This window comes from Canis lupus, chromosome 5, assembly GCF_003254725.2.
Source record: "Canis lupus dingo isolate Sandy chromosome 5, ASM325472v2, whole genome shotgun sequence".
NCBI lineage: Eukaryota > Metazoa > Chordata > Mammalia > Carnivora > Canidae > Canis > Canis lupus.
In genome coordinates, this window is record NC_064247.1 from 13,694,247 (window position 1) to 13,707,051 (window position 12,805).

A 12,805-nucleotide genomic window follows, 5' to 3' on the forward strand; every position below is an offset into this window, starting at 1 on the left:
TAAATAAATAAAATCTTTAAAAAGGAAAGAAAGAAGAAAGAAGAAAGAAAGAAAGAAAGAAAGAAAGAAAGAAAGAAAGAAAGAAAAAAAGAAAGAATCTCAGACCCTAACTCCAGACCTACTGAATCAGCACTGCATGTCAACAAGGTTCACAGTGATTTTGTACGCACATTTAGGCATTGGTCTCAACCTTGATGGCACAATAAAATTATTTGAGGCGCTTTTAAAAATCACAGGGCCCAGGCCACAGTCCAAAGTAAGTCAGAATCTGTGTGGTTATCTGTCTTTTTTTAAAGCTCCCCAGGTGTGGTGCCTGAGTGGCTCAGTGGTTGAGCACCTGCCTTTGGCTCAGGGCATGATCCCGGGGTCCTGGCATCCAGTCCCACATTGGGCTCCCCACAGGGAGCTTGCTTCTCCCTCTGCCTATGTCTCCACCTCTCTCTGTTTCTCTCATGAATAAATAAATAAATCTTTGGAGAAATAAAAATAAAGCTCCCCGGGTGATTCTAATGTGTAACCAAAGTTGAGAATCCCTGCTATGCGCTCAACTGAAGTTATAAGATGAACTAGAGAAGACAACCTGCTTCAAGTGGATTGGAACAGACCAGATAAGAGGTAATGAGAGCCTGAAGAAAGAGAACGGGGAAGGATCCATTTCACTAAATGGATAGGTGCAAATTTCAGCTTTTCCCAAGTGCTTATAATTGTTGCAGTGGTTTTTTTTTTTTTTTCTTCTTCTTCTTCTAGTATCTGAATTTAGAATTACCTTCTTGCGGCCACTATTTTCCAGGCAAGAACAGAGTACTAAAAGGCTTCAAGGGTCTAAAGATTGAAGGGATAAGGAAAAGTACTAGCTCTTCCAATGGGGTCTTTATTGGGCCTTTACATCCTAGGATGATCGATATTCCACGTTCAGGCTTCATTACCTGGGATTAAATTTAATGATTTATAGGTCTTTGGCCATAACCCTTCTTCTACCAGACAGGTATTTGTCAACAGTGGCATCACTCCAAGAAGTTCTGGGCTGTAAGGGAGAGCAGAGGAAAGGAAGCTCCCCAACAATTTATTAGAATTATAAGGACAATAATTGTGATCATAATCACAATGATAATAGACAATGCTTATTAATGTGCCAGGCATTGTTCCAAGCGCTTTACATATATTCTCAACTCATTGAATTCTCACAGGTCTATGAGACGGTTGCTATCATTATCTCCATTTTACAGGTGAGAAGCCAAGACACAGATCAGTCAAGGAACTTGCTTAAGGTGACATGATTAGTAGGAGGCAGATTTGAGTATGAACCTGGGCAATATGGCTCTAGAGGTCATGCTCTCAACCACCAGGATAAGCTGCCTGCACTTGACTAGAATCCCCTACAGATGTGTACTGTATTATTCAGTATTCACACCTCCTAACCTCAGTGAAGGGCACTAGAAGTTGTTCAGAGGTTTTAAAAAAAAGAACTTAATTTTCAAAACTCTTATTTACCTATTATATACTAGGCACAGTGTTTTTTTAAGATTTTATTTATTTATGAGAGAGAGAGAGCACAAGTTGGGGAGGGGTAGAGGGAGAGGGATAAGCAGACTCCCTGCTGAGCAGGGAGCTTGCCTCTGGGCTCCAACCCAGGACCCTGTTATGACCTGAGTGGAAGTCAGACACTTGACCGACTGAGCCACCCAGGTGTCCCAGTACTAGGCACAATGTTAATCATGGGGATACAGAGAAAAAGAACTGCAACTATAAGGAGCTCCCCACAATCTAGAAGGAGAAGCAGAAGAATCAGCAAATGCAGTACATAAGTTATAACAGGTACATGCAGAGTGAACAGAGAGAGGAGCAGAGCCTGAAACCTGGGGTTTGGAACAGGATTCCTAATTTGAGTCCTGGAACTAAGCTCATTCTCTGAGTCACACCAAAAGTCCTTAGTGTTGTGGGTCCACAGCCGGGCCCACCAGTCTTGAGTCAACTAAAAATTTAAGTATGAGAATTTGAAAAATAGCAGGAGAAATTCTTCTCTTTTTTTCTGCCTGGTCAATGACTAGTTTTTGCCTGGAGGATCTCTTATGCCTAATTAGCTGCTGAAGAAGCTAACCAAGCTTTGGTTAAAACTTCACTGGAATTTATAGAATCATGCAGATGTGAAAGGTGAATCAGTGCCCACTTTCGGGTTTGACTCTATTAAATAGTTGTCCCAAGACAATGGATGATGGAAGCTATTGAATGCTGAGCAGTGAGGCTGTAATTCTGCATTTCTTTCATGCCGTAAAACTACAGTCAGATATAGACCCAGAAATAGACCCTCATAAATAGAGGCAACTGATCTTTGACAAAGGAGCTAAGGCAATACAAAGGAGAAAAAGATGGTGTCTTCAACGTATGGTGCCGAAACAACCGAGCATCCACATGCAAACAAATGCATCTAGACACAGACCTTACATCCTTCACAAAAATGAACTTAAAATGGATCAGAGAAAAAAAATGGATCAGAGACCTAAGTGTAAAATGGGAAACTATAAAACTTCAGGAAGATAACACCATGATGGAGAAAACTAGATGACCCTAGGTATGGTCATGCCTTTTATTTTATTTTTTTGGTCATGCCTTTTTAGATACAACAACAAAGATACAACCCATGACAGAAATAATGGGTAAGATGGACTTCATTAAAATTAAAAACCTCTGCTCTGCAGACAGGGATATCTCTTGATATTAACATGCAACAATAAGAAAAAAAATAACCTGATTTAAAAATGGGCCAAAGACCTGAACAGACACCTCACCAAAGAAGACATACAGATGGCAAATAAGCACATGAATAGATGCTTCACATCCTATGTCATCAGGAAAATGCAAATGAAAACAACTGTACTATTACTACACACCTATTAGAATGACCAAGATCTAGAACACTTGGCAAGACCAGATGCTGGCAAAGATGTGGAGCAATGGGAACTCTCATACATTGTTTGGTGGGAATGCAAAATGGTACAGCCACATTCTGTTGGGAGACAGTTTGGAGGTTTCTTGTAAAACTAAATCTACTCTTACCATATTATTGAGCAATTACGCTCCTTGGTATTTATTCAAAGGAATTGTAAACTTCTGTCCACATCAAAATCCCACACACAGATGTTCATAGCAGCTTTTGTCATAATTGCCAGAACTTGGAAGCAACCAAGATGTCTTTCGGTAGAGGAATGGATAAACTGTGGTGTATCCAGATAATAGAATATTATTTATTGAGTGCTAAAATGAGACGAGCTATCAAGCCATGAAGGCATGGAGGAATTTTAAATGCACATTACTAGGTGAAAGAAGAAAGAAGCCGATCCGGAAAGGCTACGTACTATGATCCCAACTATAGGACATTCTGGAAAACGCAAAGCTATTAGAGATGGTAAAAAGATCTGTGGTTACAGGGTATGGGAGGGGAGAGAGATGAACAGGTGGAGCAGAGAGGATTAGGGCAGTGAAAATACCCTGTACCTTATAATGATGGGTGTATGTCATTATATTTTGGTACAAACCTGTAGCATGTATACCACCAAGAGTGAGCTCTAAGATGAACTGTGAATTTTGTGTGATTATTGTGTGTCAATGTAGGTTCATCCTTGGTTTAAAAAAAAAAAATCACACTTTCTGGTGAGTGATGTTGATGATGGGAGAGGCTATGCATGTGAGGGGACAGGGGTGTATGGGAAATCTCTGTACCTTCTTCTCAATTTTGTTATAAATCTTAAACTGCTCTAAAAAAATAAGTATTTTTAAAAAGATGAAATGAATGAAAACCAGTATGTGGTTCGTGCCCATCCAGGGATGCCAAAGGGACAAAAAAAAAAAAAGAAAAAGAAAAAGAAAACCAGCATTGTGGACAGTGCATGCACAGGTAAGTACACATGGGCTCATGGTTGGCAGAGTTGTCCCTTTATATACTTAAATGAGTCCCGAAGGTTCCTCTTGCTGTCTCTTTGCTGTATCCCTCGCCCCTTCCAACTGAATCTTTTCTGGAGACAGTGACCACTACCAATAGGCTTTCTTCTCCAGCTTCATGACATGAAGTTTGAGTCTGAATATAAGTCCCATTTAAACATCAGGAATAGTTAAGTCTTAATTATTTACATACAGATTTCTCACGTGGATGTTGTTCACAACTAATGTTTCATCCCAATTTCAGTTTTCCCCCATGAGCCATTACAGTTTTGAAGGAACTCCCTTTCCCACAGGTCAGTGTTTACCCTAGGAATGGTAGCTATTTAAATTTTTATTAACCTCAGGAAAACCACCAGGAGAGCTTCCTTGTCCCTCAAACCCCTCAGCAAAAGTCCCAGTGCATTCCGAACCCAAATATATTGGATTATCGGATTGTGCTTTGCTTCTTGTCTACATATCTATTATATATCTATTGCTTCCCATTGTGAATACTGAATAATTGACCTTCAGGATACCTGGAATAGGAGTTTTTCAGCCTCTGCCTCTAAAGTCTGAATGACTTGGCCTTAAACATTTACCATCCTCCCACTTACAAAATCCTCCCACTTACAATCAGTCACCTGCTACTCTGCCCTCAAGGGAGTTCTATCAAAAAGATTAAGAACTCTGAACTCTTCAAAGCCCCGTGTGTGTATGTCATCTTTAGCATCAGTCTGGGGACTAACAGACTTAATGCACTGATTTGAAATATTTTCCCCATCCCGCTTTTTTAAAGTAATCTCTGCGCCCAATGTGAGGCTCGAACTCACAGCCCTGAGATCGAGAGTGTCACACTCCACTGGCTGAACCAGCCAGGTGCCTCCCCCCCATCCCATTTTACTATATGCACTCAGATTCCCTCCCTCAACAAAAGACACAGAACAATAATCTAAACCTCTTCTTATCAATAGTGGACTCATTTATATCATAACTATACAAATTTATTTAGGAACAGAGAGATTCCTTTGAATCTCAACATTTTCTTGGATATACAATCTTTTTAAAAAAAAAAAAAAAGTTACCATTTCTGGAATGGCTTCATGTTACATCTCTACACACTGGCCCACAAAGAAGGAGACTAGAGAGAAGGTTCCCGAGAAGTCAACCAAGATTCCCAGCCTATGCGGGAACTCTCTTGTGGAAGCTAGCACAGTATTTCACACTTTGGCATTTTTTTTCCTTTTTCTTTTTTCTAAAAAGATAAAATATTACAGAGATATCTTCAAAATTCACACCTGAGTTAAACATTTTGCTGGACAATTCCACATTAGGAGAGAACATAACTGCAAAAAGAAAAAGGGGCTATATACAGGTATTTTGCCAACATAATTGTTATAGGTTTGTTTTTGGGTCCTTCCTCCTGCGACCAGGGGAAGGGAGAGAGGACCAGAGAAAGACAAGGAAGGAGAGAAGGAATAAGCACTCCTGAACTCTGGGGCAGGTGTAGCAGACAGAAGAGCACCTGTGGGCAGAGAGATGCGCCCAGGGGACTGAGGGTGGCTCAGCCTTCTGTAAAAAGGAGGCAATCGTGACTGGATTTGGTTCTAGAAAAGGGGGGCGGGGCTACAGAGAACACGGGGTGAAATGAGGATTCGATCAGAAAAGTCTGCAGAACAGAGAGAGCATCCAGGCTGTGGTCATCAGATTTCAATCCTTTCGCAGATTTTAGAAACCGGTTCAGAGATGGTGGCCGAGTTCGAAGTCAGAACTGTGATCTCTCTCCTGGTGGCTTGGTGCACCAGGCAAACCACTGTCCCCAGAAGCCCGCAGATGAGTTGGAAAATAATGGCAAGGTGTCCTTCTCTGAAAGACTACTGCCACAGTGAAGCCGTCTGAAGTATTTAGAACTGGAGGATTGGAAGACAAAACAGGGAAAGAAGGCGAACATGGTCAACACCTGGGGGTGGGGGGGTGGGAAGGGCATGTGTTTCAAGAGCTCTTGGAGCCAAAGCATGGTTCAATCACAGTTTGGATCTCTGGATGCCCTCACTCCTGAAGAAGCAAGAGTTTGGGTTGATAGTGGGGATTCTCTTCCACTCTCCTGACAGTAATCTGTCCATACAGAGGGCGAAGGCGTGATTCCCTTCCTTCCAGGGGGGCATACGGGGCCAGGTGAATTCGAAGAAACTTTTTGGTCTTAGTGGAGGTAGGTGGGATGATTCCATCGGTACCAAGATCTGGAAGGAAGAAAAAGCAAGTCAATCCCGAAGCTGCTAATGGTATGATGGAAGAGGTGAATGAGTAACAAACTGCCAACAGGTATGGGGTTTTCTTTCTGGGGTGATGTAAACGTTCTGGAATTAGATTATGGTGATTATGGTGATGGTTACGTAAAAATTGTGAATACACTAAAATCCACTGCATCCTATACTTTAGATGGTAAATTTTATGGTATATAAATTCTATCTCAAAACATTTTTTTAAAGATTTTATTTATTTATTGAGGGGGTGGAGAACATGAGCAGGATGAGGGGCAGACTACCCACTGAACAGGAAGACCAATGTGGGGCTCGATCCCAGGACCCCGGGATCATGACCTGAGCTGAAGGCAGACGCTAAACTGACTGATCTGGGTGGACAGAGCCTCGCATCGGTCTTCTTGCTCAGCTGGGGGTCTTCTTCCTCCTGTGTCCCTCACTCTGCTCATGCTCTCTCCCTCTCTCTCAAATAATAAATAAAATCTTTTTTAAATGTACATTATATTTTTTCCTCCCTTTATGGCTACAGTGGTTGAGGAGATCCAGTACAACATTTGGCCATAAGAGCTGGCTGTCTTGCTCAATAGCCTGGGTTTGGACAAGTGGACTCATTTCCCACAAGGGAACTGCCTAACTTTCAAATCTCTGCTTTGTTCTGAATCAGGGAAGACTTTCTCAAAGCCTCTGCTCAAGAATACTCTATAGAGCAGACTCAGGCCCCAGAGGCCGCTTCCCTCATTGCATCGCAGGTAAGAGCTGGAGATAGGGATCGGGCAATACTTCCCTCTCTCATTCCGTCAGCCGCACCGGCAGCTCTGGCTCACATCAGAGCACCCCGAGAGCACCCTGTTCCTGGCATGAAGTGGAGCACTCCTAAGCCCACTGAAGGACCTGGCCCTTTCTAACAGGAGTGTTTGGAAATTTCCACCCTCCTAGTGAGGATGGAAATTTTGGCTTTGTTGACATCAGCTCCTTGCCAGGACTGCTCACTGGCCGAAGCTTCTCTTTAAAGCCCGCTCCCTAGGGATGTGGTCCAGCCTGGCTGTCCACTCTGCACCCCATCCCCACCCCCTGCCACCCCGCTTCCCTTTCCAGCCCTGAGATGAGCTTTCTTTCCAGAGGTATGGACCCAACTTCTTGCATGTCCCCTGACCCTGCTGTAATGTTGGGGCATTCTCTCCTCCACCTTACCCTGAAGAGTTAAAACTGGAGGAGCTCACTGCCGCTTTGGAGTTATTTTGAGATGCAGTGGGGCTGTTGGCGTGGAGTCCTGAGCCAGGAGACGAAGGCCTGCTGTTGTTCCCAGGGGAACAGGATGACGTTACTGAGGACGAAGAGAGGCAAAAACAAGGGGAAAATAATGCTGCTGGGTCCTGGGACCTCCTGACATGGCCCTCAGACATGTCCCCCCAGAGGACTCCCACCCCCTCCCTACCTCCCACCCACCTGCCCACCTCCTGCCATGTTAGCATCAACACCCGGCCCCAGAGGGGCTCTCATCATAAATGTTCTTCTCAGCGCAGGCCCTGGAGAGCAGCATGGCTGGTTCTGCAGGTCCAGGACTTGCCAAATGCAAAAGGACAGATGCCAAAATCCTCCTACTCCAGGACACACCCTGGGCAGGGCATATGTAGCCCCAGACCAAGAGACAGGAGAGGCAAAAGAACAAGAAAGGAGGAGAGGCAGAGAGAGAAAAGTGAACAGGGGAGGGAAAGAGAATCTGAGAGCATAATAAAGATTGCCAGCCTCTTCCATGTTCCCATCTCCACAGAAAAGACCCACAGTCTTCTAGAAAGAGCACAGCCATGAGAGAGGAGACCCAAGCCTCGGTCCCTGGCCATTCACTAAGTAATCCTAGCCTGTACTGCTTCCCTGAAACACATTTTGTCTTCTGCAATATGGCAGATTTGGATTCTTGTTTTTGGGTTTCCCAAACAGTATTCTGTGAATAAGGTGACAGGTCTATCTTAGCATCCAAGCAAGCCAAGATACTTTGGAGAGTGGGAAGCAGTGCCATCGATAATTATGTCAGGACAACAGGCAGACCCTCGGACTATCCTGGGCACATCCAGACATACGGTCACCCTTTGGGTTCTTTGAAAGGCTATCAGTGCTTTTTGAAAAATAAGAGTTCTGTAGGAAATTGGTTTGGAAACCCCCTGCCTTCCATCCAGCTCCTTCACTCCTGCAGGGATATAAAATGCACTCCAGGGCTGAGAAGGGTGGCAACCAAAACAGAAAGCAAACACTTGCCCTAAACGCTGCTTCTTCAGCATTTCCCAAACTTACTTGATGGTGGAACCCTTCTTCTTCTAGCACAGATTTTAATCGCCTTTCAGAGACATTTAAGGAATGCTGACCTAAGCAGTCAGCTTGTGCCTCTACCGTCCCGGTATTTATAGAATTCTGGTGTTATTCAGAAACCCCACGATAAGGCTTACCTGTTCCAGGCATGGTGCTGTGGACAGGAGGGACAGAGAGGGGGCCCAGAGACCCAGAGGGAGAGACCTGAAAGGCAATGGAAGCTTGTCAGTGTCTGTGTCTGCTCCCTTATCCATGATCCTGAGTGCTTCTCTGGGGTGCCGGGCCCAGAGTGCAGGCCTCAGGCCTCAGCGTCCTTGATGATTGCCTAGTCCCGAACCTACATTCCATCCCTTGCTTCTGCAGGAAGGCCTCTGGACCATGTGCGGCATCAGCTCCAGCTCTGCCCTGCTCTGATGATGGCTGCCCACTGCTGCCACCAGGCTCTGCCCTCCCTGTGTCCCCTGGCTTCTTTGGCACTGCCAAGGCAAAGCTGCCCCTGTCAGTAACCCTTTCTTTCTTTTTTTTTTTTTTTGTATTTATGTATGTATGTATGTATGTATGTATGTATGTATGTATGTATTTTTATAAAGATCCTTTTGCTCAGGGCAGCAGAGCCTAGCCCTGACAGCCCTGTTCCCGGCTTCCCAGCCTGATATATGAGAGGACCCTCAACTCCCCAGAAAACACTGGAGGGGCTGAACTTTGCACTCCAAAGCTTTTCATTTGGCCCTGGAGACCTCACAGCATCGTCAACTCTGAGCTTGGGAAGAGACGAGGATTTAAACATTTTAGGATTCTCCCCCCCCCCCCCTTAAGATTACTACCCTAGCACAACTTAGAACAAGATGTAATAGAAAGAATGGACTTTGGGGGCCCAACGGATCTGGGGGAGAGAACCTGGCTCCACCATGTGACTTTGAGCAAAGTGACCTAACCCCACTGAGATCTGGTTTTCTCATCCATGATACAGAGGTAATGCCTCCCTTGTATTTCCTTTTAATTAAGATTTAATAAGATAATGTCCATAAAGCTTCCAACTCAATGCCTGCCAAAGAGTGCCAGGGTTGTTAAATGTTAGTTCCCATCCTCCCTGAAGGCAGCCGTCAAGTGTCGCTGGACACTGTTCACCTCTCCATCTGAGCTGGAGTCGGCACACTTTGCCTCCCCTTTGTTCTCTCACATGCCAGACCGGGGAAGCTCCCATCAATGTTTTCAAAGGATGTTGGAAGGAAGCTTTGCTCGGGGAGCTGGGATTTGATACTCCTCCCCTCCCCAGTTTGGATCCACCCGTCCCAACAGGATGCAGCACGTATTCATTTCCCAATTAATCAGCTGCGGTTCGGCTCTCTTCACCTACCTGTGCTTTTACAATGAACCTCCTCAGTAGGCAGGGGGCCCACGGAGGGTGGAGACAGGTGTGGGGCCGCGTGGTAAGAGATGTTATCACCCATCTCTCTCCTCCTCCTCCTCCCCTCCCAACTGGCACACCCAAGAAATTTGTTGTTGTTTTAAAATAAATAATGTATTTAGTCACTGCGACCAGCTTCCTCTGTTTCCTTCTGGAGGCAGGCCATGCATATGCAAGCAGGTATATATATGTATATATATACATCTTGGCATATATGGTTCCCCTTTTTAATTGTTTATATAAATGGTAGCATTTTGCCCACCCTGGTTTGTGCCATTTCGCTTTTTTCTTTCTTTCTTTCTTTCTTTCTTTCTTTCTTTCTTTCTTTCTTTCTTTCTTTCTTTCTTTCTTTCTTTCTTTTTTATTTTATTTTTTGGCTTGACTGTATATCTTAGAGATCATTTCATATCAGAGCAGAAGAAACTATGTCCTGGTCCCAAGGAGCCCATCCCAATGAGACCTGAGGAGAAGACAGGGTCAGAACATTTTCTTTCTCTGCTTCTTTCATAATATCACAAATATGAATGTCATTACTTATTTAACATCTTTCTCCCCTAGTAGGCTGTCGGCTTCCCAAGGGCAGGATGATGCCCATGGAGATCTACGGTGTCTACTGCAGCACCTGGAAACTTGCAGGTGCAAAGTTCAGTCAATATGTGTTGCATGAATGATGAGAATGAATCAGGCTCCTTCCCAGCTCCTCCATGCTTCCCACTGCTTTTCTCACTGTAGGTGTCCTGGGTTGGGATTGAACCAAAAAGAGAACCTACTTCCCAAAAGCCTGTGTTTGAAGATTCCAATGCTCTTCTGACATGGCTCCATTTCCTTAACACACCCGACATAACCTCACCCCACCTCACCCCCGCCCAACACTCCAGCTTCCTCATTCACACTCCCCCGGTTCCAGCCCATCATAGCCTGCTGTGCTTCCTCCTTTCACCCTGTCCTAGCCTCAGGGCCTTCGTATAGACTCTTTCCTCTGCCTAGAATGTTCTTCCTACACTCTCCCCTCCCCGGGCACCCTCACCCCCATTACTGTCTACTCATTCTTCTTCTGTCAGTTTGAGCATCATTCCTCAGAGAAGCTCCTGACACCTGCACTAGGTTAGGTCCTCTAAATCCTCCTGCTTCTCCTCTGGAGATTTCATCCCAGAGAGTATTTGTTCAATGTCTGGGACTGACTGGACTTTTCCCTGCTGGACTGGAAGCAGGGATCCCAAGCGTCCTGTGCCAAACATTTGGTGGGTACTTGATAAATATTTAAGAAAGGAATAGTGAATGAATATCCTGTTGCCTCCAACTTAAAATTTTTGGGTTCCTCAGAGTTTGCAGGGTAATTTAGTATCTGTGGCCCATTGTGATCGGCCCTCATCAACCTCTCGTAGTCACCAGGCCTTAGCTCCAGCCAGATGGAAGTGCTTGCGATTCCCAAAATGTAGCATGTTGTTTTATAATTCGGTGCCTCCTCACAGATGGTTCCTCCTGCCTGGTTTGCTGTTCTTGCTAACTTTAATTTGTTCTACAAACCAATCGGGGGGTCAGCCCTCCTGGACTCCATTCTGATTGGAGTGTCATTGATCTGCACTCCTCTACTTTCCCATAGCACTCCTACAGAACTCCTCACATCTTCACTGACCTCCTGCCCTTGTCTTGACTCTTCTGGCTTCTCCTTCTTAGTTTCCTCCCTTGATCCTCTTCCCTTACCTGTCCCTCAAATGCTGATGTTCTCTAGGGTTAAGATCTAGGTTTTTCTCTTGGCTCCTTTGTGAAAACTCCATAGTTGAGCTCCTCCCTCACCCTCCAATCCGAGGATTTCAACCACCACCTTATGCGTATGACTCCCTGATCTGTGTCTCTATCCTGGCCTTCTCTTCTGACCCCATAACTCCAGGTGCCCAAGGACATTCCCACTTGGGTGTCCCAGAGGCTTCACTGTACATTATAATGATGTAAAGACTGGAAATCGTCACTTTTTCCTACTCCCAAATCAGCTCCTCCCTCTGTTTGCTTGTTCCATCAATGGCACTACCACCTGCCCCATCAACCCAACCTGAATGCTGAGAGTCAGTGCAGAATATTCTCTTGCCGTCATCATTCTCCCTGCCCCCACTTGATTTCTGATTCATTAACCAAGACCTAATAATTCTACCTTCTAATTGTCTCTTGAATTTCTTATCTCTTAGGTTTGCTTCAGCCCTCATTTCTTCTCTTCCAGATAACTGCAGACACATCCTAGGTGGTTTCCCTGCCACTGGTCTTGTGTCTTTCAAACCACCCTTTACACCACAATCTGAACATCATTCTAAAAGGCAAATCTGATTGTGCCAATGCCCTGCTCAAAAATCCTTCAGTGACTCCCCCAAGCCTTCAAGTTCCTCAGCATTGCACAGAGTCGCCTCAGTCTGGCCCTTGCTGGTCTGTCTAGCCTCATCTTTCAACATCCCTCTGCAGGGAACCACCTACGGTTCCGGGAACATGTCATACATCGTCCCTGCTTCATGCTACTGTTCCCATACTTTCCCCCATGAGAACTCCACCCCACACTTATTTGCCTCTTCACTCTTTGTCCTTTCGGACTCAGCTCAGGTATTAATTATCTCCTTGGGGAAGCCTTCTCTAACCACCACCTTGCCAGCTTTGTTAGCTGCAACTCCTAAATTCTCCGATAGAAATTATCATGTTGTTTATTATTTGTTTGTCTGTCTCCTCTGCTCTGAATTGGCGGTGAGGTCCTCTGAGACTGGGGACAGATGTTATTTATTTGTGTATCCCTAGCACTCTGCACAAAGATCAATATATGGTAGATAGTCAAGGAATGTTGGTGAAAGAATGAACAATGGTATTGTTTTATGTGTCAGCTATGTTCCATCCCGGACAAGGCTGAATTTCACCCATTCTTGAGTGCTGAAAGATTTGAGGA

The 12,805-nt window shown here is 44.8% G+C and overlaps 1 protein-coding gene across 7 annotated transcripts in view; it reads right to left on the reverse strand.

Annotated features, from left to right (window-relative positions):
• Positions 1–4,865: 4,865 nt before the first annotated feature.
• POU2F3 (POU class 2 homeobox 3) overlaps positions 4,866–12,805 on the reverse strand; it is a 75,412-nt gene continuing 67,472 nt past the window's right edge. For all 7 annotated transcript variants that reach the window (XM_025465224.3, XM_025465228.3, XM_025465225.3 and 4 more), the window contains 3 exons: positions 8,615–8,681; positions 7,365–7,497; positions 4,866–6,152 (listed from right to left, as the gene is read on the reverse strand). In XM_025465224.3, the coding sequence (XP_025321009.1) occupies positions 6,113–6,152; positions 7,365–7,497; positions 8,615–8,681 (240 nt within the window). In that variant the 3' untranslated portion in view covers positions 4,866–6,112. The remainder of the gene's footprint in view (positions 6,153–7,364; positions 7,498–8,614; positions 8,682–12,805) is intronic.